This window comes from Puma concolor, chromosome A2 (assembly GCF_028749965.1).
Source record: "Puma concolor isolate L17-30 chromosome A2, mPumCon1.1.hap2, whole genome shotgun sequence".
Lineage (NCBI taxonomy): Eukaryota > Metazoa > Chordata > Mammalia > Carnivora > Felidae > Puma > Puma concolor.
The window spans coordinates 155,817,954-155,842,794 of record NC_141668.1 but is presented as its reverse complement, the minus strand read 5'-3'; the positions used below and the strand labels follow the sequence as shown (position 1 = coordinate 155,842,794).

General features: G+C 52.1%; 2 protein-coding genes across 3 annotated transcripts; both read left to right on the top strand.

Annotated features, from left to right (window-relative positions):
- The first annotated feature begins 239 nt into the window (after positions 1-239).
- LOC147583627 (C-C chemokine receptor type 2-like) lies at positions 240-6,570 on the top strand. Its single transcript, XM_086698419.1, has 3 exons — positions 240-379; positions 542-650; positions 4,661-6,570. The coding sequence occupies exon 3, from the start codon at positions 4,672-4,674 to the stop codon at positions 5,791-5,793; it is 1,122 nt and encodes a 373-aa protein (XP_086554545.1). The 5' UTR covers positions 240-379; positions 542-650; positions 4,661-4,671; the 3' UTR covers positions 5,794-6,570.
- An 8,853-nt stretch (positions 6,571-15,423) lies between these two features.
- LOC112852423 (C-C chemokine receptor type 5-like) lies at positions 15,424-18,774 on the top strand. Of its 2 annotated transcripts, XM_086698418.1 has the most exons (3): positions 15,485-15,521; positions 16,270-16,420; positions 17,393-18,774. In XM_086698418.1, the coding sequence occupies exon 3, from the start codon at positions 17,404-17,406 to the stop codon at positions 18,460-18,462; it is 1,059 nt and encodes a 352-aa protein (XP_086554544.1). In that variant the 5' UTR covers positions 15,485-15,521; positions 16,270-16,420; positions 17,393-17,403; the 3' UTR covers positions 18,463-18,774. The 2 variants fall into 2 exon arrangements, with proteins under 2 accessions (XP_086554543.1, XP_086554544.1); XM_086698417.1 differs by lacking the exon at positions 16,270-16,420 and having other exon boundaries at positions 15,424-15,521.
- The last annotated feature ends 6,067 nt before the right edge of the window (positions 18,775-24,841 follow it).

Here is a 24,841-nt window from a genome sequence, read left to right as displayed (position 1 = left end):
ATAAAAACTTCTTTCTGGAGAGTGGAACCTACAATACTTGAGGCCCTTCTTGCTAAGGACATCTCTAATACAGGAGACAATTTTGCATGCCCTTTTCATTAAAAATCTGTACCTGGATAAAATTTCCAATCTGATCCCAAATCCATTGTGGATGGTCACACGAAACTCTTTATATTGTCTCCACCATCACCCACAGCCCCCCTCTTGGCATTTATCCTCTGAAGAATGAAGTTCTGTTGTTCTCATTTCATGCAAATTATCACCGGCAGAAGAGAGGAGGAAGATTTCCAGATAGAGAGACCCACAAGATAACCCCAGAGTCGTTAGACACAGGAGCAGATGTACAGAGCGTGCTTGACTCATACTCAAGGTTGCATAAGTAAGATTTCAAAATTAATATTACTCTGAAGTCCTCAACCTAGGGTATAGGGTTCCTGGCTGGGAAAGAAGAACTGTATCACTATTGTGTGTGGGGTTTTTTTTTTTTTTCTTACAATTTTTAACATTACTTGCCCGTGTATCTCCGCCTTCTTTTTTGCAGGAAACATTATTTCCTTCTTCTGCACACCAAGTTTCTACCTCCAGATCTCTTCGGTTCAGTTGCTGGGAAGCCTGACGCTCCAGGGCCACTTGGGAGAAGCCATCCACTGGTGAGTTGTGGGTGCTTTTATTTTAGGGTTTTTTTTCATTATTTTATGAGTCACAGGCTGAAAGCATCCAGACGCTGGAGATGTAGGGTTGGGAGCACCCTGAGGGCTGCATAGCCCAGGCTCCTGGGGGATCGTCTTCATGGAGGAAAGGGTGGAGGGTGGTGTGTGCACCAGGATCATTGGAGAGGCTCTGATAGCGGTGAACAAGTTCAGAGCAGGCTGAGACCCCCCGCCACGGGGCTCAGGTGAGAGGACAGCACGCTGAAGAAGACAGGAGAGTAAGGATGCTCAGGCTACTGCCCCTCACTCTGCCCTCCCCAGCCTCCAAGGGCTTGAAAGAACTGGAACTTTCTATCCCAAATACTACCCGCCCCCATATTCCATATATGTGATGGTCCAGGCCCTGAACCACAATGGGCCCCTTGCCTCAATTCAGGACAGCCGCGGAGGCTGAAGTGAGGAACCTCTTTTTCTGCGAGGCGGCTTTTCACTGATTCAGGATGTGTCCTGCCACTTGAAAGCGGCACCTTGCTAAGTGTCTGCTGTGCTAGGAGCTAGGTGCGCTGGAGTGACTGGGGAGAAGCAGTGTGGGAAGAGGCGGCTGGTAGTTGAGAAGCCGGTGCAGGTAAACAAAGCGGAGAGGAGGCAAGGTGGAAGCGGTCAGAGCAACCGACTTCCTCGCGCTCCGTCCTCTCCCCCCACCAACCCCCGTTCTGAACCACCAGAGGGTCTGGGTTGTGCATTTCTGACTACAGACTTCCTGTGTGCTGCTGAAGCCCAGCCTTTGAGAACCATGGGTCTAGTGCACACTGTCCTACCCAGATGAGGAGGCTAACCCTGTGGTTGGTTACAGAACAGCCCAGAGGGTGTGCTGCAGTTAAGGGGCTGTGTGCAAGGACCCCCCGTATCAGGTCTCCCGCTGCATTACCTGGGAGGCTAGTCCACAGTGGGGCATCGCGTTTCTCGGTAGCTTGCAGCCTGCTAGTTTTCTGTCATTCATTTACCGAAATGGTATTTCTTCAGCAGCCTCTGGGTGCCAGCTCAGGCTCTGGGGCACCAAGATCTCTCTTTGCAAGGCGAATCCCTAAGCCCTCATGGCATTTATTTTCTAGTAAAGTGTGTGTGTGTGTGTGCGCGCGCGTGCGCGCATGAGTGGGGCATGCTCGTGTGGGTGAGTGTGTGGGCTTTAAATCCAAATGCCAAAGAAGTTCTGTTCAAGGCATGCAAGGATACCTAGAAAATCGTTACCGGTTCTGCATCCGTCTCTGCGCTCCCAGCCTGGGAAGAGAAGCTCCTGGGGTCTTTTTGTAACTGAAGAGCCCCACGTTCAAAATCCAGCCCAGCTATCACTTGTCCTGTGAATCTGGGGAAGTCGTTTAACTCATCCGTGCCTGAATTTCGAATTTCTGCACCGTAAAGATGTGTGAACATGTGCTCACAAAATTATTGCAAAGAGTAAATTAATTAACGCGGGCAAAGCACGTAGCACAGCACCTGGAGCTCGAGGAGCCCTCAGTTTAACGATCCCAGGTGTCATCCTTGTGGTGGATACGTTGCTTTTCTTCCCAAACTGGATTAGAGGTCTTATTTAGTTGCTGCAGATTTCCAACAACCTGGCTTAGTAAAATGCAAAACCTAGAAGTATCGATCACAAGAGAAACTGAAGAATAAGGGCGTGCACAAAGAGAAAAACCAATTCCCAGCCACTACCAGGAAAAAGAATCGGCTTTCTTGGGACTATTGATGGTAGACGTCAGACTCGGTATAAAGACTTTCACGCAGTCCCTCAACGGACATTTCTTGGTGCCTCCTGTAGCCAGAGGCTATCCTAAGAGCCGGGGACAGGAACGTGAGCTGGACCTCAGGGAGCACACGATGGAAGGTCGTGTGATAAGGGCCTGTCCAGAGGCAAGCACGGTTTTATGAGCCGCTCTCGTAAATCGATTGAGAGGGGAGGCGGGTTTGGCTTCATGGAGAAGGGGAATCGGAGCAGCTGGCGGATGGCCGGGAGCTCCCGAGTCTGGGCCAGGACGTTGCCTTTGAGGTCCCGCCACATACAAATCACGGGGCTGCTGGCGGCTTTCAGCAGAGGAGCGCCCGATCTCCCAGCGCGGGGCCGGGCAAGACAGGTGGAAACGGAGCGCGGTCAGGAGCAAGCCGCGCGCAAGGCGAGCCGACAATGGGGCGAGCAGCGTCCGAGGCCAGGCGGTAGGGGCCGGCAGGGGGGCCAGACCCGGAGGTGTTTACGAGGTGAAGTTCACTAGACGCGACAGAGGTCGCACAGAGCCCGTCCCTGCTCCGGGCGCTGCGCTGGGTCCTCCTCTTCGCTCATCCCTGTGGCCACTCAGCAGAGTTAGCGTTTTATACATTAAGAGACTGCGAATTGAGGAAGTAGTTAGCCCCAAATACCACAACTCGTAAGTCGTCGGAGGCAGGATTTGAACCTGGGTCTGTTGGTTCCTGAGGCCTGCTCCCAGCCTTCTGAAGACGAGGGACCCGGGACAATGCCCACTCCCGCTTCCTGGACAGTCAAGGATAGTAGCCAAGATAAGGAGTCCACCAGCTGAAGGACGCTTCCGGGGGTGTTGGGTTCGGGGTGGGTTGAATGGGAGGTACCTGTATGATGCTCACTTTGCTCACTGCCGTATCTCCACTACCTAGAATGCAGCATGGCTCACAGTAGGTGCTCAATAAATGCTGGTCAAATGAGTGAGTTCTTATATGCAGGAGGCAGTAGGAAACTCAACTCTGAGAGGCAGGGGTTGAAAGTTGAGACCAGAAGCCAGCGCTTCGGGCAGCATTGGCATTCGGGGGGCCTAAAGCCCTGTGATTACACCACACGACTCAGCAAGAACTTTGGGGTGAGAATAAAGAGACAGCGGGTAACGAGGCGGCAGCCAAGGATCGTGCCCGGGGATTCTCGCAGTGTAGACGGGGGAAGGAGACACCAACGAAGAAAATGAGTAAGAAGGTGCGAGACAGGCACTAACCTCCCGGAAGCCAGGCGAGTTTGTGTTTTTTCCCAAAGGTTTAGCAATTTTGAGAGAGGGAGGGAGAGGCAGGGAGAGGGAGAGAGAGAGAGAGAGAGAGAGAGAGAATCCCAAGCAGGCTCTGTGCCATCAGCACAGAGCCCGAGGCGGGGCTCGACCTCATGAACCGAGATCACGACCTGAGCTGAAATCAACAGTAAGATGCTCAACCGGCTGAGCCCCCCAGGAGCCCCCAAAATGAGTTTTAAATGGAAGAACCTAACAGACGGGTCCGATGCTCAACGAGGATAAGGCTGAAGGAGAGCCAGGCATTGAGCAGTGGGATTGTCGCTGCAATCTTGCAGGAGAAGCTTTGGCAGGGTGACGGAGGCAGAGGGTGGACAGGGGTGTCGGCGAACACACTCTCGGCTTTCCAGCCACATAGCATGGAACGCACCGTAGCTTACAAACAAGGCTTTATTTATTTATTTTTTTCAGAGGATGGGCTGTTCAAGGCCAGGGCTTACGACTTGGTGATGCTGGGACTCTGCCTCGTTTTGCTCCGTCCTCTGAGTCTTTTGTTCAGGGTCCCAAGCACCAGGCCCTCACAAGACAAGCCGCAGAGGCAGAAGGGGCCGGGGGGCCAGGGCTTCTCCTGCTTCTCTCCCGTCAGAGGAGAGCATTACCAGGGACCCCCTGGCAGGGTCCCCTTCCACAATGCCATCCAGGAGTGGGTCACGGGCCTGTGCAGCCCGGCAGAGGAGGTAGGAAAAAAGCAAGTATGCAGCGAGGGGAACTTTGTAATAAGAGTCGGGCTTTCTGGGAAGGCCCGGGGTGTTGAGAAACGGCCGGAGGGTCGACAAGCGGTATCTGCTGGAAGGAGTAAAGGGAAGTGATCGACGGGCACGTGCGAGCTTTCAAGGTGATGGCCGCGAAAGGAAGACGAACGCTGGGCCGGGGCTGAAGGGGAGCGGGGACATTTTTAATATCGGGGACGGCGGCCGATACGCGGTGTGTGATCATTTCGTCCTCTGATTACAGGGCGGAGGAAGATGGGCGACAACGACACGCTCGCCCTGTTCAGCTACCCCATGCTGTCCACACCCCAGTCTCTGTTCACAACCGGCAACCAGGGGGGCAACGAGGAACCCACCACCAATTACGACTACGATTACAGCGCACCGTGCCAGAAAACCGACGTGAGGCAGAACGCGGTCCGGCTCCTGCCTCCGCTCTACTCACTCGTGTTCATTTCCGGCTTCGTGGGCAACCTGCTGGTCGTCCTCATCCTCATCAACTGCAAAAAGCTGAGGGGCATGACTGACGTCTACCTGCTCAACCTGGCCATCTCCGACCTGCTCTTCCTTTTCACCCTCCCCTTCTGGGCCCACTATGCCGCCAACGGGTGGGTCTTCGGGGATGTGATGTGTAAGACGGTCACCGGGCTCTATCACGTCGGGTACTTTGGCGGAAACTTCTTCATCATCCTCCTGACCGTCGATAGGTACCTGGCTATCGTCCACGCTGTGTTCGCTTTAAAGGCCAGGACGGTCACCTTTGGGGCGGTGACAAGCGCGGTCACCTGGGCGGCGGCCGTGGTCGCCTCTCTGCCGGGGTGCGTCTTTAACAAGTTGCAGTGGGAAGACTCTTTTTACTCCTGCCGCCCTTCTTTCCCACCAGGATGGAAGACTTTCCACGCAGTCACGAGGAGCGTCTTGGGCCTGGTCCTGCCCCTGCTCGTCATGATCGTCTGCTACTCGGCCATCCTCAGGACCCTGTTCCGGTGTCGGAACGAGAAGAAGAAGCACAGGGCCGTGAAGCTCATTTTCGTGATCATGATCGTTTACTTTCTCTTCTGGGCCCCCAACAACATCGTCCTCCTGCTGAGCACCTTCCCGGAGTCCTTTAACGTGAGTGACTGCCAGAGCACCAGTCAGCTGGACCAAGCCATGCAGGTGACGGAGACCCTGGGAATGACGCACTGTTGCATCAACCCCATCATCTACGCCTTCGTCGGGGAGAAGTTCAGAAGGCATCTCTCCGTGTTCTTCCGAAAGCACATCGCCAAGCATCTCTGCAAACAGTGCCCGGTCTTCTACGGGGAGACCGCGGATCGAGTGAGTTCCACATACACGCCTTCCACAGGCGAGCAGGAGGTGTCCGCGGGCTTGTAAATGAGTAACAGTTTGCCTCCGACCGTCAAGCGGGGAGGGGGGGGGCGGGGGGGGGGGACGGAAAACTGCATGTGATAAAAGGCTTCGGGGGTCCATTGGAGAAGGGAGGCCCGTGAGCCTCTCAGGCGAGCGCGCACGGGAAGCTCAGGGCCGGACTCACCAAGACAGACTCCGTTCCTCCCTGTGCAGCCAATGGGCGCTCAGGGAATGTTCCAGAACTGCGGGTGCAGACCGTGACTCTCCAAAGAGCTCCTCCCCAGTTCCTGGGAAACACCACATCTGGAGAATGCCTATGCCCCTCTCCCAGCCTTCACCCGCGCCTCACTTGCCCCGCAGTGCTCTCTCTCTGGTCAGGGGCCCAGCTGGAGGCAGGGAGGGGACTGAGCAGGTGCAGGGGGATGGCGTGTGGGGTCCCTGCTAGCCAGGAGGAGGGAGCTGCGGGCATGGCTGAGCCTGGGTGAGGAGGAAGGTTTCAGCAGCATTGTCCCCAGCCCCGCCTGGAAGGCCTCCCCCTGCCCCGCCCCGGCCACCCCCGGGTCCCAGAGCCTGGGAACCATAACAACTCTCGGAGAGCTTACTTTGGGTCCAATCATCCTCTCCGGTGCAAGCACGGGACACATTTTTGCTTCCTTGTGATTTATCCGCGATAACCACGCACCCTACACCTGAAATCTAGCAAACCCCATGCCCCGTTGTTCACACGCGTCTCACATGCCACCTCCCCCGATGTAAAAATGTAAGCACGTTCTTGGTTAATAAAATACGCGTAATCTATAATGAGATGAAAAAATAAGAGCCCTCGTCGGGTCGTCACCAGGGAAAGGCGGGCGGTGGGGGAGGGGGGCGCAGGTAGTGATGATAGGAAGGAGTGAAGGCTTAGTTCCTGCATCAGGAGCTCAGGAGGGTGTGTGAGGCCACTGCCCCAGCAGTGTTTGCCAGAATCGAAGGCCAGGAAGGAGGCATCAGAACCCATAGAGGCCTCATGTCTTTGGATCTTGCTACCTGTCCCTGCTTCCTGCTGCCCTAGCCCCTTCTGCCGCCCTCCCCCAGGCCTCATCGCATCACTGGCGCCCAGAGGATTGCCCGGCCCCCAGTAGAGTTAGCCGTGAGGAATAGAAAACAGTGCACCCAGAACTCCTCAGTGGGCCCGCGAGATAGGGAGCGACAGGTGTGGGCCCCGGGGTGTGTCGCCGGGACAGAGAAGGGGCCCGGCAGACGTGACAGAGGCCCTGCCTTGGACGTCACAGGCGGCCTGTGAACGTCAGGGTCTAACCCCCCAGGCAGGGTGGAAGACTCTAGAAGGGCTGGGGAAAAGCATTTTTGCAAACTACCTTCCAGCGCCTCATTTTTGGATACAGGCGTAGAGTTCAGATACGTTAAAAAAAAAAAATAAAACTCATCGTCATCATCATCACCCTCGAGTAAAAAAAGAAGTAAACCTAAAACTACAACTTGTAAATGGGGCAAAGCGTCATTTGAAGAATTGCTCTTAGGTCAAGTCTGAAAATACCGTATTAGTCACCGAAATCTGGCTTTGAGCTTAAAATGTCAGAGCGCGGGATGCTGGGAACACTACCAGTGCAGCATAAATAGTGTCGATCGGGGAGTCGGGTCTGTGATCCACGGGCTGCCTAGTGATTGGTGTCTAACTAGTATCATGGGGATCACAGCACATACTCCACAACTGCCATCCCAACTGTGTCTTTATTCTCCCGGACCCCCTGCCAGACATCTCTTTTGTGTCCTCGCGCAGCCCGGGACGTCAGGGGTTTGATGCTGTTTGGACGCCTCGGTGCTTTGTGGATATCCTCATTGAGGCTCAGACTGTCCGGTTTGGGTTGGGAGCTCCTATATCGCACGGAGCCCTAACCAAACAGCCATGCAGGGACCCAGTGCATTTCGGATCTGGTGCAAGCAGGAAACACGGGGCTTCTGGAACCTGGCAACTCGGGAGCTGGAAGTTGCTCTGCTTCTACTTTCCTGCTTCACAGCCAGAGAAGGCTCCGGAAAGAAGCGTGTGTGTTTGGAGAGGGGAGTGCATGCTTCACCTTCAGGTATTTGTATCATCTGAATGAATGCGTGAAATTTTGTTTTGATGATGAGATGGAAATATTGGGGTTTTTTAAAGCTATGATTTGGAAAATGAATCAAAGCTCGCACTATATTGTTTTTTAAAAATATATATATATCTGGGGGGGGGGCGCCTGGTTGGCTCAGTTGGCTAAGTGTCTGAATTTGACTCAGGTCATGATTTCAAGATTCGTGAGTTTGCCCCCCCCCCGCATAGGTCTCTGGGCTGACAGCACGGAGCCTGGAGCCTGCTTCGGATTCTGTGTCTCCCTCTCTCTCTCTGCCCCTCCCCTGCTCACTCTCTTTCTCTCTCTCTCTCTCAAAAATAAATAAACATTTAAAAAAAATTTTTTTTTTAATTTTTTTTTTCAACGTTTATTTATTTTTGGGACAGAGAGAGACAGAGCATGAACGGGGGAGGGGCAGAGAGAGAGGGAGACACAGAATCGGAAACAGGCTCCAGGCTCCGAGCCATCAGCCCAGAGCCCGACGCGGGGCTCGAACCCACGGACCGCGAGATCGTGACCTGGCTGAAGTCGGACGCTTAACCGACTGCGCCACCCAGGCGCCCCTAAAAAAATTTTTTTTAAAATCTGATTAGCGACCCCCCATTTTCTCCTCTTCCCAGCCTCTAGCAATCACCACATCCACGATTCCGACTATTTTAGACACCCCGTGGAAGGAGAATCGTGGATTATTCATCCTCCTACGACTGGCTTCTTTCACCCAGCATAACGTCCCCAAGGTTCACCCATGTTGCCGCACAAGGCAGGACATCCTTCTCTGTAAGGCTGAGTAATATTCCACTGCATGTATATGCCGCATTCTCTCTATACGTCTACCAAAGTGCCCCAAATTCCAGTTATACAAGGCATCAAGTTCCAAACATCTGCTTTCCAACATTCTACCTGTAGATAGAATGATGTATGATACACTTAAAAATCTGGCAGGGCGGGTAGAAGGCGTGTGAAGTGTTCTAACCACAATAATAATAATGATAAACCTTAGATTGTCTTATTTTTCGCTTTTCCCTCCTTCCCCTGTGCGATTACACATTCTCGTCCTCGCCGTGTGACTGACAGTGTGCCCTGCAGGTGTCCCCCCACCCAACCCCCTCCCCAGGAGGCTCGGCCACCGAAGAGTGAGCGGAGGGACATCTGCTTCAGCCACACAGAGGGGTAGAGTGGTTGGGCCGAGCCCCTGACTCCCCCTGCTCAGCCACCGGAAGGTGCGTCCCGGGCCACACCAGGCACTGTGGCGAGCCAGCAGGAAGACGCAGAGAACACGGCCAGAGCCCAGGCACACGGCAGCCACGTGTCACAGGGGCAAGCGGTCTGTGCTCGCTGTTTGAAGCCACCGGGCCGCAGGGGCTATTTGCCAAGAAGCACAAAAGCGAATTAGTACATACGGTACATGGTGGCTTTCTAAATAAAATTTGGAAAAGTGTTTGTGGTTCCGTCCTGGAATTCAGGGTGACAAGCATGCCTGGGGATCTGTCACGGGCCGGTCTGGGGCAGGTCCATAAGGATGATGTGTCAATTCCCACGTACTCAGACCTCCAAGTGCAGGGACGGGGGGTGGGGGGTGGGGGGTGGGGGCGTGGAGGGGTGGAAGATGGAGTGTTTGCAAATCAGCAGGCACAGTGCAGAGTACGCAGATAGAGGTCGATGTGAAATCATCCGAGAGCCCAGAGGAGAGGGTAGCTAACTCCATGAAAACCCTACATCACAGTGGTAATAGCTACGGTGGGATTTTAGTGCCACCAGGGAAAGCGCCACCTAAAAGTTGCCAACCCTCTCCATTCTAGAAGCGGAAACCCTGTCTTTATCCCGAGGAGAACACTTGAGTGGGCGGTTTGAGTCAAGCAGACGTCAGGGAAGATCATCATTCCCAGGGACAGGTGTCTTAAGACTTCTGGTGGAGTTGGGGGCTTGGCAGAGCCCCTCCTCCCCCTGCTGTCATCCGCGATGCGCGACGACGCTCAAAGCAGCTGGCCCTGCCGCCTCCTGGGGGTGAGCCACCCGGACCCCCTCCTTCCACTTTGCCTTTTTCTCCTTATCCGGGTTTCCCTAACAAATGGAAGATTTGCCAGGGCTTCAGGGAAGCTTCAGGGAAGATTAGCCAGCAGCCCAAAGGCCACCAGCAGTCACCAAGAAGCAGCTTGTCATGAGGGAAGAGGCATCCGGGCTGGTGAGCGGACCTCCCGTGAACTGGGGGGAGGGCTGGCCCTGGGTACGGTGAGTGACTGCAGTTGGCGAACTCTTTGGACGTGGTCACTTCGGCACTACGTTTGGAACTTGACCCAGGGGCGTCTCACATCCTCGAGCCCTCCTTGCTGCCTCACTGTCTTTTGTCCACCACCTAGGCTCTCCAGTCCCCTCCTCACCTGCCCGGCTGGCCGGCTGCCCGGGGGATGCCCCAGCCAGAAAGGAGGTGCTGGCCCCCCATTCCTCGCACGATTCTCTCAGACCCCCACACACCCTTGGCTTTGAGGACAGGAGCCCCCTCTCACCTCCCCACCAGTCCCACCCTTTTCTACGAGCCTTTCCTGCCCAGATGTGTCTCCTTATAGGACTGGGGTGGGAGGAGTTGACACGACAATTGGGGGCACAGTTGTGAGCCCCTGAGGGAGACGGGTAACCCGGGTGTCAGTGGTTTCCTTAGAACTGGAGGGTACGTAACACCTCCCTGCCCTCAGCCTCAGGCTGCAACCGCCTGTTCTGGGGCAACAGGAAAAGTCCTACATGATATCCTGTTTTGCGCAGACCTCAACACAGAGGTTCAGGTGTCATCCGATCCGCCAAAGTCACCCTGGGCCTCTCACAGCCCTTAATCGGTGCATTGCACTGCATTCGCCCTCCCCCCCCCCCACCCCCCGTCATCCCGGGAAAAACCTGGACCACAGAGACGTAGGTAGGCTAGAGAGGACAGCGTGATGACCCCCAGCCCCACTCACCGCGTCGTGTGTCTGAGGCAGAAGGTGAAGCGGTGCTGGGAGTCACGGGCCATTGCTAAGGCATCACTGCTAAGGCACGCAGGTGACAAAATGTCAGTAAGGAGGGATTCTTCCTGTTTCTTTGAGGACCACGGGGATTCTCTGGATTTCTTGGGGAAGGTGGCTTTGGGGACACTGGGAGTGTCCTCCTTGGTGGGAGTCACAGAGCACTGACAGCAGATGCTGGAAACGGGCTGTTGTAGTGCGGACCGACGGAAGGAGCCGGAACGTCTGATAGCAAGGCTCTGGCGCGACTGGTTATGGCATTCCGTCGAACAAGAGAAGCCAGACGTGACAGAGGGTAGCGTCTACGATTCCACGTATATGGACTTAAAGGAGAGGCACATGAGGATCCCCGGTGACAGAAGTCAGAGTGGCCCTTAGCTCTGGGCACGGCGCAAGGCGACCTTCTGGGGCGATGGGACAATTCCCTATCACGTCGATCGGCGAGGGGGAAGGTGGTGATGTGGGCGTGTGCATATCGAAACTTCCCCAAGCTGTGCACCTAGGATCGGTACACTTTGCTGCATCTAAATTACACTGCCATAAAAACAAACGAGTAATTAATAAATAAATAAATCCACCATAAAAATAACAATGGAAGAGTCGCATAGAGGGAGCGTTTTTTTTAATAACCCGATGAAAGGCCTATACTGTGATCTTTGGCAAAACAAGAAAAAAAAGAAAAGAAGAGAAGAGAAAGAAAGAAAACAGAGAGAGAAGCATGTAGAACTGGTGTATGTGTAGGAAAATGAACCAAAAGGTATACGTGGGAAAAAGTCCGGATTGACACACATCCCGTGTTTAAAAGGATTGTGTTGAGGGGCACCTGGGTGGCTCAGTTAGCTAAGCATCTGGCTTTGAGTCAGGTCAGGATCTCAGGGTTCATGAGTTCGAGCCCCGCGTGGGGCTCTGTGCTGACATCTCAGAGCCTGGAGCCTGCTTTGGATTCTGTGGCCCCCTCTCTCTCTGCCACCTCTCCATGTGACCTCTGTGTCAAAAATGAACATTAAAAAAAAAAAAAAAGGACTGTTTTGAGATTGTAAGCCTATGTCTGATTTTTTCCCTTACTTTCCATTGTTTTGTTTTCCCTAACTTCATACATTAGACAGACTGAAATGTTCCCTTGATTCTACACTGCAGAAGTGCCCAGGGGTCCTCACTTGCTTGTGACTCCCTGGGATGAACTCCATCCTGAGAGATGGCCAGAATCCACCCCTGGACCCAGAAACCCGAGAGGCATAAACAAGACACCTACTAAGCTGTGCCTCCCTGTCTCAGCCCGTATATGCATCATCACCCCGTTTCCCCTCCAGTGCGTGTTGTCCAAACCGGCATGGCCACACAGTCATCTAGAGTACCGAAGCAGGGAGCTGCCTTCGGAACCCCCGGGGATCGAGGGCATCACTTGACAGATGAGGAAGTGGAAGGGCAGAGGGGAATCTCTTGCTAAAGGCAGCGCAGTCTGGGACTCCAAGCCTGCTCCACACTGCCCCCTGGGGGCAAGCCTGCCGTCACATCCTCAGCTGCCCTGACGCTGGACACGCGGAACACAGGGCAAAGCCCCAGCCCTGGTGGTGAAAACGAAAGCCAGCCACGGGCACATGCAGAAATGTAACATCGTTCGGCAGCATCTGAGAGCTCCACATGTCCACACAGCACCAGCGAAGACAAAGCTGGTCTCAGAAGACCCAAAACTCCCTGTTTTCTGCGAAACTGTGTATCCATTCATTTGCTACCCATTTTGTGAACCCACATTTTTGCAAAATATACAGCACACTTAAGTAGCCCACAGAGGGCTGATATCTGGGAAACACTCTGCCCTTGTTATATCCTTTGATCTTGACCACAGACCTATCGAATAGGTTTGTGTGTTGGGTTGGTTGGTGTGTGTGTGTGTGTTGCCCCATGTTTAAGGATACGAAAACCAAGGCATGGAGGAGTTTCAGAAACTTGTTCAGAGGCAAGTAGTTAAAGGCTGATGCCGGGGGGCGCCTGGGTGGCGCAGTCGGTTAAGCGTCCGACTTCAGCCAGGTCACGATCTCGCGGTCCGTGAGTTCGAGCCCCGCGTCAGGCTCTGGGCTGATGGCTCAGAGCCTGGAGCCTGTTTCCGATTCTGTGTCTCCCTCTCTCTCTGCCCCTCCCCCGTTCATGCTCTGTCTCTCTCTGTCCCAAAAATAAATAAACGATGAAAAATAAAAATAAAAAAAATAAAGGCTGATGCCGGGACGTAACCCTGGAGCAGGTCTGCAGAGTCCGGTTCCTAAGCGTTCCTTCTTGAGTTACACGCACGGGATGAACTCGGAGATTTTGTTCCCGATTCACTCTCCCGGTTATGATGACCAGGGCTGGGCTCTGTTGTAACACAAGCGTATGCCCTGGATGGGTGGTGGTTGCTGCTGGGCTATTTCTGTAGCTTTTCTGCCTTCCCCCAGCCACCATTTCCTCCTGTTCTCCAAGCGCCAGTCATTAACTTCTCTCTTTCAGCTTCCAGTTTGCTGATACTACCCTCCTCTAGACAAGGACCCCAGGGAACCAATTTTGTTAACCTTTTATAAAATAAACTCTCCCTTGGGGCGCCTGGGTGGCGCAGTCGGTTAAGCGTCCGACTTCAGCCAGGTCACGATCTCGCGGTCCGTGAGTTCGAGCCCCGCGTCGGGCTCTGGGCTGATGGCTCAGAGCCTGGAGCCTGTTTCCGATTCTGTGTCTCCCTCTCTCTCTGCCCCTCCCCCGTTCATGCTCTGTTTCTCTCTGTCCCACAAATAAATAAACGTTGAAAAAAAAAAAAATTTTAAAATAAACTCTCCCTAGGAAAGGATCACGGAATGAGTAGCTAGGGGGGTTGATGTTTATCGAGTGTATATTATGTGCCAAATTTTGGATGTGGGTGCCTCATGAGCCCCTCCCCACAAACCCATGAGGCAACCCATTATTCAGCCCATCCCGCAGAAGACAAAGCTGAGGGTTGGGCCGGGCTTCAAGCTCAGGCAGGCTGGCTGCGGAGGCCACCTGCTTAGCCCTGCATTATGCTGCGCCCCCCAGGTTTGGAGTCTCCTCCGCCTTTTCTCAGACCACACAAGCCAACGCTTCTGATTCTGTCGTGGACAAAACGGAAGACCCCAGAGGGCGCTCTTGAGGCTCAGGCTGGCTCTCCCGCAGTGTTTTCAGCTCTGCCATCAACAGTTGAGGTTTTTAGGTAAGTAACCAACCACCAAGAAAGCTCCGTGTGCCTGCAGGTGGTATTATCCTAGAATCCTGAACCTGACCCTATTCTTTGGTCCGTTCCTGCTCACTTTATGTGGGAAATTTCTCATCACTACAGATAGACTTTCTTTGGAGAGAGGATCTCTGCTGCCTGTGTATCTGGCATGGTGCAGGAGCTCATGAACACCAGCCGGTTTGGAGGGCTGCAAAATAGCGACCGGGTAGAGGAAATTCGTAACGACGTGCCCCACGATATATCCGACCCCAAGGAAGATGGGCAATGTGTTTTGCTCACATGAGAGCCTACAGTTAAAGCCCTTTAGGGGCACCTGGGTGGCTCAGTTGGTTAAGCGTCCGACTTCAGCTCAGGTCATGATCTCGCAGTTCATGAGTTCAAGCCCCGTGTCAGGCTCTGAGCTGATAGCTCAGAGCCTGGAACCTGCTTCGGATTCTGTGTCTCCTTCACTCTCTGCCCCTCCCCCTTTGTGCTCTGTCTCTCTCAAAAATAAATAAAAACATTTGAAAAAAAAAAAGCCGGGGCGCCTGGATGGCGCAGTCGGTTAAGCGTCCGACTTCAACCAGGTCACGATCTCGCGGTCCGTGAGTTCGAGCCCCACGTCAGGCTCTGGGCTGATGGCTCGGAGCCTGGAGCCTGTTTCCGATTCTGTGTCTCCCTCTCTCTCTCTGCCCCTCCCCCGTTCATGCTCTGTCTCTCTCTGTCCCAAAAATAAATAAACGTTGAAAAAAAAATTAAAAAAAAAAAAAAAAAAGAAAAAAAAAAGCCCTTTAGATGATCAATTGTTTTTGTCTGCAGAGAAAAATAGTACTGGGGCCTGAGGTATGGGTGTGGGCTGGGCTGGGCACAAGGGATGGGGAGACAGTGGCTAAAGGGGACCACGGACTTCACGTGAGGCATCCCCTATCAATTTCAAGTTGGTTTCCGTGGCTTTCATTGCAGGCAAGTCTTAAGAGAATCAGAATCTCAACTGTTCAGCCTCACCATTGATAAGCCCTGTGGTCTTATACAAATAAATCATTGGCCTCTGAAGCAGCAGTTTCTTTGGGCAGAATGAGGAGGTTTGACCCGATAAATGTGAATGTTTTTCTAGCACTAATATCCTTCAGTCCTTCTATTTTCTAACAGACTCTGTGTAGTTGCATGAGCAGAAAACAGAAGAAAATAGTGTCGTCAGGGAAGCCCACAAATAAACTTTCAGGCCAGAAATCTAGTCTCTGACCTATTTTAAGTTCAATTAAAAAGAAAAGGAAAGAAGAAGAAGAACTGTTTGATTTTTTTTTTTTTTTTTGGCCCTGAAATGTACTTATTCATTAAAACTCCGCCTCCCCCTCTCAGTAGAAACCATGCATTTCCTACTTTTATGCTGCCTATATGTTTGATTTGCACAACTCAGCTAGCCAGAGCAGCTGAGACATCCGTTCCCCTACAAGAACCCTCCTGGTAAGTCATCCCTCAGCCACTCTGTCTGTTAATTAGCTCGGCTTCTGTGATGAGTAAAAAGCTTTACAGGAAACCCTAGAAGACTGGACACACACCAGAGGCTCGTAGAGCTATCTTAAAACATAATCTTCGAGAGGAGAAAAGAGTTAGAATTTAGAATCAATTTCAGACTGTGATAACATCGAAGATACAAAACATGATTGTGAATGAAAGATTGTTGTAAAGGGAGCAATATTTAAAAGAAAGAAAGAAGGAAAGAAAGAAAGAAAGAAAGAGAGAGAAAGAAAGAAAGAAAGAAAGAAAGAAAGAAAGAAAGAAAGAAAGGAAAAAGAAAGAAAGAAAGAAAGAAAGAAAGAAAGGAAAAAGAAAGAAAAGAAGGAAGGAAGGAAGGAAGGAACTTCACCTTTCAAAAGAAATCTTTTCAGAGAGATGATTCTTGGCCAAAATCTTGGCAGAATGATCTTCTGGTAAGAACTGAAACTGACCAGGCAGGATGCCCTGTGAATGTATGTCCAAGACGAGTTGTATCTAAGTCCAGTTTTTTCGTTTGTTTGTTTTTCTCAGAAAAGAGGGAAGGGTAAAAATTGTCCGAATTCATATTGGACTACAAATAGCAAATAAACTTTCCCTTTACTATATCAGCTCTACAGCACATTTCATGTCCTTTAATGTATGGTTCTTGCTCTGGCTCAGAATTTAAGGTGAAATTTTCTGTATGTGTCTCCTTGCTACCTAATCCGAGGGACAGGAAGCATGAAACCCACGAGGATTTATTAAAGAAACTTCTACCAGGAAGTGGAACCGAAATAGACCAGGCTAGCCAGCGGGTCATGGAGGGGCTGAGCAAACCCAGAATATGCATGGTGGCACCTGAGATGTTTTCTACCTGGATTGCTTGGGTATGTGCGGGAGCTCTTAATCATAGCAATTCGGGAACTGTAAACACGAACTTAGACTACACGTGAGAATGGCAGCCCGGACTTTATAGCTGGCTACTAGCTGCTACGACCCTCTCGGGGGACTTGGGCAGCGGCCCGTTTCATCCGGACCGCGTCGAGGTGCCAGGCTGACGATACCACACTCCACTTCCCTCACCAAGAAGCGAGAGACTAGGCAGCTGCTGGATGAGAGTGCAGGCTGCCTGCCTTCAAAATCAGCTGCTTTCTAGCTGTGTGTGGTTGGGCAAGTTACTCATCCTCTCTGTGCCTTGAGTTCTAATCTGCAAAATGGGGACGATAACATGACCTGACTCATAGGGTGACCGTGAGGATTAATTGAATGAATGGGTGTGAAGTTGTTGGCCCACAGGGTGCCCTTGGGAACCGTCCATGGTTAGCAACACACACTCCGGGGGACGCTCTGTATAAGCTCACCCCAGGGAAGGCAGCTGCAGCAGAGATGGTAAGACAGTGTTAGACAGCGCCTGAGTCAGTTTCTTGACGTTGTTAAAGCTTCATTCGTCCCACGTGGCTACAGAGCGTCAGGTTTTATTGGGTCAGACGATGCTTTTGTGACCCCCCCCCCAAGAGTCACGGTCTCCGTCCAGTGAGCAGAGGTGATAGCGATCCTTCCTTTTCCTGAAAAAGTTCTTTCTTTTTCCTTTCCTTTCTTTCTCTTTCTTTCTTTCTTTCTTTCTTTCTTTCTTTCTTTCTTTCTTTCTTTCTTTCTTTCCTTCCTTCCTTCCTTCCTTCCTTCCTTCCTTCCTTCCTTCCTTCTTTCTTTTGGCCAAACAAGGGAGCTCCGTTAAATGTAGAAACCTACGTACCAATGTTGAAAAGCCTGTTCGTGGATAAGACGGTTTGCACCCATGGCGGACCACCGCCAAGTACATTCTGGGGTATCATAGACGATCACTTTTTCTTTATTCACAGCGTCGAGCAAAATGGATTATCAAGCCACAAGCCCCTACTATGACATTGAATACGAGCTGTCGGAGCCCTGCCAGAAAACTGACGTGAGGCAAATCGCAGCCAGGCTCCTGCCTCCGCTCTACTCACTCGTGTTCATTTCCGGCTTCGTGGGCAACCTGCTGGTCGTCCTCATCCTCATCAACTGCAAAAAGCTGAGGGGCATGACTGACGTCTACCTGCTCAACCTGGCCATCTCCGACCTGCTCTTCCTTTTCACCCTCCCCTTCTGGGCCCACTATGCCGCCAACGGGTGGGTCTTCGGAGATGTGATGTGTAAGACGGTCACCGGGCTCTATCACGTCGGGTACTTTGGCGGAAACTTCTTCATCATCCTCCTGACCGTCGATAGGTACCTGGCTATCGTCCACGCTGTGTTCGCTTTAAAGGCCAGGACGGTCACCTTTGGGGCGGTGACAAGCGCGGTCACCTGGGCGGTGGCCGTGGTCGCCTCTCTGCCGGGGTGCGTCTTCAGCAGATCCCAAAAAGAGGGCTCTCATTTTACGTGCAGCCCTCATTTTCCATCCAATCAGTATCATTTCTGGAAGAACTTCCAGACACTGAAGATGACCGTCTTGGGCCTGGTCCTGCCCCTGCTCGTCATGATCGTCTGCTACTCGGCCATCCTCAGGACCCTGTTCCGGTGTCGGAACGAGAAGAAGAAGCACAGGGCCGTGAAGCTCATTTTCGTGATCATGATCGGTTACTTTCTTTTCTGGGCCCCCAACAACATCGTCCTCCTGCTGAGCACCTTCCCGGAGTCCTTTGGCCTCAATAACTGCAGTAGCTCCAACAGACTGGACCAAGCCATGCAGGTGACGGAGACCCTGGGAATGACGCACTGTTGCATCAACCCCATCATCTACGCCTTCGTCGGGGAGAAGTTCAGAAGCTACCTCTTGGTGTTCTTCCAAAAGCACATCGCCAGGCACTTCTGCAAACGTTGTCCTGTCTTCCAGGGAAAGGTCCCCGACAGAGCGAGCTCGGTTTACACCCGATCCACCGGAGAGCAGGAAATCTCTGTCGGCTTGTGACCTGGGCCAGGTGTTTGTACACAGCCTAGGGGCGGGAGTGACCCTTTTAAAAAGGAAGTTACTGTCATAGAGGGCCTAAGAGTCATCTGTGCACCTGGCATCTATCCCACCATTTAAGCCCGTCACATCTGGAAAGCCGAATCAGTATATGTTGATGACATAGCAAACCTCCTCACCTCCCCTCCGCACACAACAACTTATTGGCAAACTCTTCCTTTGCTGCAAAAATTTCATTATAAAAAAAAAAAAATCCCCAGAGAACTGCTAATTCTTGAGTTCGGTGACACGAACAGGAATAACAAAACCAATCAAGATGCATATTGTACGGTTTCTGATCTGCTCGAGGCAACAGGTGCAGGTTGTTAAGTGCGCTGAAAGCAGGTGCTTGTGGGTGATCTGTTAAGAAACGAGCTCTTCCAAGAGCGATCTCCCCTCCAGGGTGTGGTTGGTAAGTTCCACAGGCGATCAGGACCGGGTGAGAGCTGCGAAGGCTTCTTCAGGGAGAAGGGGAGAGGGGAGGAAGGTTAGCTCCAGGCCTGCAGGCCCCGCACATGCGCGGGGCGGCTCTGCGGTGGGGGGTCAGCACTGGCTGGGGAGAGGCAAGGCGAGCCCGGACCATAGGGAGCGTGCACAGCACCGCTTGTCAAAGCCAGAGCAGAGTGGGGGGGGGGGGGGTGGTGATCCCCGGCCACTGTCGCCGGAAGCTCGTTGCGCAGCTGAACGATGGCCTAGAAAGGTGAGCCTTTAGGTCGGGTGAGGCGAGGAGGCTTTCCATGTAGGTCCGGGCACCAGGGATGGGGACACCCTCGCAGCAGGCAGGGTGAGAGTCCACAGAACTTGGGGTGGATTGGGGTTGGAGGTGAGGGGCCGTGGGGAGGCAGAGAGAACCTCTAGGCTTCACGCACGAGGACTGGAGATGCCCTTAAGGAAACCTCAGGCATGGAAAGGGGCCAAGGCTTGCATCGAAACCAGGAGGGGCTGGTGGAAGAGGAAGCCTCTGGTTTTGCCAGCTTGAACACAGCCTTCCGGAGACAGAACCTGGGCTCTCTAGCGGTGGCCGCTCCTGCCTTTGGAGTTGTCCTTCCCAACCCAGCTCCAACCAGGGGGCGTCTCCAGGGGGCTTGGAAGCACTAGGTTTAGGAAATGCGGGAGTCTGAGGCCTGGGAACACGTTTACGTCAGCTATGACATCCAGGGGCCGACTGTGTAGTTAATGAACACCCAGGGCTTTTATAAGCACTAAGCAAAGACGCCCCAGAGGGGGGAGGGAAGCCGGGATGACTAAGTTTCTGCCCGCCCAGGACACACCACTGCCTCCCTAAGCGTTGCCTTCGGGAGTTAACTCGCAGTGGGCAGAGGGGAGAAGGGACAGATTCATTTGGAAACAGGCCGCCTCCAGCTGACTCAGCTCCGAGAAGCACCGTTTTACGGAACTCGGTGTTTCGGGCTGAGCGTGGTGGCTTTAGACTCTCCTTCCAGACGCCTTCTCCCGACACCCCCCCGAACACTAAGGGATCTATTCCTTTCAAAGACAGGGTCATGATTTCGTGTTTGGCAGCTGCTCCTTGTACTATTTTGTACCTGCCCGAGATGGTTTGGAATCCGGGAGGAGCTAAGACCATTTGGGAGAGATTAGGTGAGGCGACATCAAAGCAGTGAGACTCCCTCACAAGATGAAGGTATCAGAGTAATAAGAGGTGCTACCGATGTTTCTCAGCTCTCAAATACGACCTTGAGAGCGCGGGTGTCGACGGGGAGCAACCGGAAGTGCTCTTGAGGTCGTTTCAAGGGCACAAGTATCCTATGACCTAGCCTCTGGGTCAACTCAAAGGCACTCTGATATCTTTGTGTGTCGAATACATATCATGTATGATGTGATCCGGCTCATGTATAGAGAAAGTTACAAATCGCTTGGAAGAAAACCCTTGCCTAGTAAAAAATCACCCTGTAAAATAACTGACTGTATTCCTATTCTTTCCGTCAAGCGCACATGTAGAGAATAGCGTTCAAAACTGCGAAAGCCGGGCGCCTGGGTGGCTCCGTGGGTTAAGTGTCCAACTTCGGCTCAGGTCATGATCTTGCCGTTCATGGGTTTGAGCCCCACACCGGGCTCTGTGCTGGCAGCTCAAAGCCTGGAGCCTGCTTCCGGATTCTGTGTCTCCTTCTCTCTCTCTCTGCCCCTCCCCCACTCCTGCTCAGTCTCTCTCTCTCAAAATTCAGTAAACATTTTTAAAAATTTAAAAAACAAACAAACAAAGCAAAACAAAACCGTGAAAGGATTTTGTTAGGTCACTGTTTTGGAAAACTCCGTACGTACACGCACAGAGAGCTATACTTCCTTTGAAATATTTTTTAAAAGTTGCCCCTCTTCCTGGGTCAAATTGCCAGAATACTTTGTCTGAAGATGCTGCCTCTAAGGGTGGCATTTCTGAGCAACAGACACTGAAAACTTTCCAGTTTCTAATCTAATTCTACTACTGGAGCAAAAGAATTGACACATTTAAAAAAGAAAAAAAGAAAATCAATGTATGTGTAAGCCCACGCCAGTTGTCTATGTTTGAAAATGAGGAAGAGGGGCGCCTGGGTGGCTCAGTCGGTTGAGCGTCCAACTTCGGCTCAGGTCACGATCTCACGGTCCGTGAGTTCGAGCCCCGCGTCAGGCTCTGGGCTGACGGCTCAGAGCCTGGAGCCTGTTTCAGATTCTGTGTCTCGCTCTTTCTCTGACCCTCCCCCGTTCATGCTCTGTCTCTCTCTGTCTCAAAAATAAATAAATGTTAAAAAAAAAATTAAAAAAAAAAAAAAAAAGAAAATGAGGAAGGCCTAGTAGCTCCTGGGTGGCTCAGTCGGTTAAGCATCTGACCCTTGATTTTGGCTCAGGTCATGATCTCATGGTTTGTGGCTTCAAGCCCTGAGTTCGGTCCTGTGCTGATGGTGCGGAGCCTGCTGGGGATTCTCTCTCTCTCTCTCTCTCTCTCTCTCTCTCTCTCTCTCCTCTGTCTCCGCCCCTCCCCTGCTCACATGTGCACATGTGCATGCTCTCTCTCTTTCTCTTAAAATAACTAAACTCAAAAAAAAAAAATTAAAACAAGAAAATGAAGAAGACATACGATGTCACAGTCTGGTCCTTGCTCTGTAATCCCAAACTGCAGACACATGACACGCGAGGACCTGGCTGCTATAAAGGTTGCTTTTCTTTCATTTCAAATCCCTTCTAAAAACTTGCCTGTAATTGCAGTGATGACCATGGATTTGTCCTTGATGTTTGGCTTTCTGTGCACGTGTCTCTTATCCCCAGAGAGAACAGGTGCTCCGGGAAGAGGCGACTGGTCCAGGTGGCATTTACAGCCTGGGGCAGGCTGGTCTTGAGACCAGGTAGGTCACGGTCCTACTTGGACATCCGGGGAATGAGCAGAAGGCAAGGGCAGCTGGAGCCGATTTTAGGACAGCTTTTCCCGGGGAATGAGCAGAAGGCAAGGGCAGCTGGAGCCGATTTTAGGACAGCTTTTCCCTAACAACCAGAAAGACCGCCTTCCACCTCCCTCAACAGGAGGCATGACCCAAGGAAGGGAGGGAGGGGACTGAGTCGGAGTAGAGGAAGGGTCCGGGGCACAGTTCCATCCACCCCACGCCCCTCACTTTGTGGGCCCTCCTGGGCCCACCCCTCCTCTGCCCCAGTCCTTAGATTGACAAACAGGCTTGAACTCATCGTGACTTTCAGGTTCTGACTCCACTCATCACATCCTGGGTGAAGACACCTGCTCCCCGGCCCAGGGGCGTCTGTCATGGAGGGAGTTACGTATGGGCCATGGATAAAGTCCAAGTAAAGTGAACGCCCTGAGCGGGGAGGGAAAATGTGCAAATTCAGACGTTAGGATTCCATTCACACGTGTATCCCAAGGTTCCAAATACCTCCAGCTAAAAGGCTACCAGTCTTGCCACTGTTGTGATTAAATCAGGTCACTGCTTTCCTATCCAAGGGAAGGACAGACTCCTCAACAGGAACATCGGAGTTTCATTGTTGACTTTCTGATGAAGGCACAGGAGATGTGGAGATGTGAGCAAGGGGCGTGGCCGTGAACGACCGGACTGCTCTGCTTCATAGCTTGTTCGCACCCCCCTGCTTAACCTGAGAGCGTGGAGAACTCCCACACCCTGAGATGCTGCCGCTCCTGGGAGGAAACAGAGTTCTTTTGCTTTTAAGTAAAACTCACTATGAAAGTCTTGCTTGGTATTTTCCTGAAACACAGCCAAACTTGAATATTTCTGTAGATAGATGTTGCGACGGTGCCGTATTTTCTTTTCTTTTCTTTTTCTTTTTAGATAGAGAGACAGCGAGAGTGAGCACATATGGGGAGGGGCAGAGGGAGAGAGGATCTTAAGCAGGCTCTATGCCCAGTGCAGAGCTCAACGCTGGGGCTTGATCCCACGATCCTGGGATCATGACTTGAGCCGAAATCATGAGTCGGACGCTCAACTGACTTGAGCCAGCCGGGCGCGCCGTGCCTTAGGTTTTTTTCTACAAGCGTTTTTTCCAAGGCTTACTTATTTTTGGCTTCATATTGTCACTACTTTAATTTGATAATAAGTTCTGTGTCATTGTGGTTCCGTCATGTTTCAGGAACTTGGTTGAGTTTCTTTTTCTTACGATGGTAACTCGTGTTTTAAACGCTTGAAAGTCTTTTCAAAGGAGCCAACGGAAAGGCCTTCCGGGCCATTGAGAATCTTGGGCTATACTGCCTCCCTGTGGTCACCTTGGTATCCAACAAGGGCGTCCCGCAGCCAGCCTCGACTCGGGTGGTTATACATTCGGCTGTTTCATGTTGGTCTCTGCTGCTACCATTCCTGTTGTGGACAAGAGGTGGTTCCACAGCAGCTCAGGGTAGATAATGCCCAACTCACTGGCCAAGAAAAGGAGCGCCAGTGGAGGACACACGTCGATGCCTGCGGTGAACCGAAGGTCCCAGCTCTCTCAGGGCAAACTCTGCAGATCCCTGAACCCACAGCCTTGCAACAAAGTCACAAAGTGTTTTGTGACAAAGCATTTTTCGCCATCCAATGCCACGAGCCCGTCTCGCGTGACTCCCATGTGTATCCAGCAATGGCTGTGGGTACCTCGTATTCGAAGCGATCCAATATGGTGGCCATGTGGGTGGATTTCTTCTTTATTCACACTTCCCTTTCTCTATCACTGTGTTCCCCTCACTTCGATTCCTCTTAATGGCATCGCACCATCTGAAAACAGGAAGGTTGCTGAGGACCAGTCAGCCTGACCCCTCACTTTATGGAAGAAGAGCGGAGCCTGCCCCCAGTGCCAGACGCACTGGCACAATAGGTGTGTGGCATAACAGGCCTGGCCTCAGTTTTCACAGGCTCCCCCATTGCACCTGCCAGCCAGCGATGCGCCATTGAGGAGAGCAGGTGGGAGCCGTTCTAACTCCCCTGACAGCCGGCACCCACGTCGATGAGGGACAGCGGGATCCGGAATTCATGGGGACCATGCTTACGGCCGCTGGCTTAATCTTAGCTGCTCCTTGGAGTTACCTGGGGGAGTTGGACAAATAGTGACACCCAGCCCCACCCGCAGCACTCCGATTTGATGGGTCTGCAGAAGCTCGGAGTTCTAGGAAGCTCTAAGCGCAGCCAACTTTGGAAACCACTGCTTACAGCCCATCAAACCGAGCCTGCTGGATGCGGGCTGCTGTCTGAGGAAGAATCCTGCCGGCCTGGAAGTGGGTGGCACACAGGCCAGGAAGGGTCCGGATTCGACTCCTCGATCGTCCCAGCGGAACATTAACTCCGTCTTCCCACAAGCTGGTCTTTAAAGCATATGCATCTAGCTTTAGTTGGCAACGTAAAATATCTCTCTTTGAGGCACCAAGCATCATGCTTTCATTTCTGCTTTCGGATTATGATTTAACCCATCCATTCCAAGTGAACAGTAAATAAAGATGGGGTGTCTGTTGCCCACGCGGAGCTTGGTGGCTTCAAATTCAAGACAGAAGAAGTCTCTCGGGTAGAAAAGGTCTGTTTGCGATGTGTTACAAATGAATATTGGTATTGCTTATGTTGGCAAAAGAGTTCTCCCCCCACCCCTCCCCACCCCATTTCCTTGTCCCTCCGCGAGCCATCCCTTCAACTGCGTCCAGTAAAGCATTACCCCTGAAGACCTGGAAAACTCTGGAAGTCTGTGTGAGCCCTGGGTAAGGCGATGATAATCCTGCAGAGGAAGCAACAAGTCAGCCTCAAAACAGCAACGGCCCGTATTCACCCTAGAATTCCTGTGTTTTGGTTCATTTCCACTAGCTAATATTCTTCAAAAACCCCTTTTAAGAAAATTATGATTTTTTGAAAATATTTATTTCTATTTGGAAGAGCATCAG

Excerpts from the sequence above, each read along its gene's own strand:
- LOC147583627 (XM_086698419.1), top strand. The coding sequence starts at position 4,672 with ATGGGCGACAACGACACGCTCGCCCTGTTCAGCTACCCCATGCTGTCC.
- LOC112852423 (XM_086698417.1), top strand. The coding sequence starts at position 17,404 with ATGGATTATCAAGCCACAAGCCCCTACTATGACATTGAATACGAGCTG.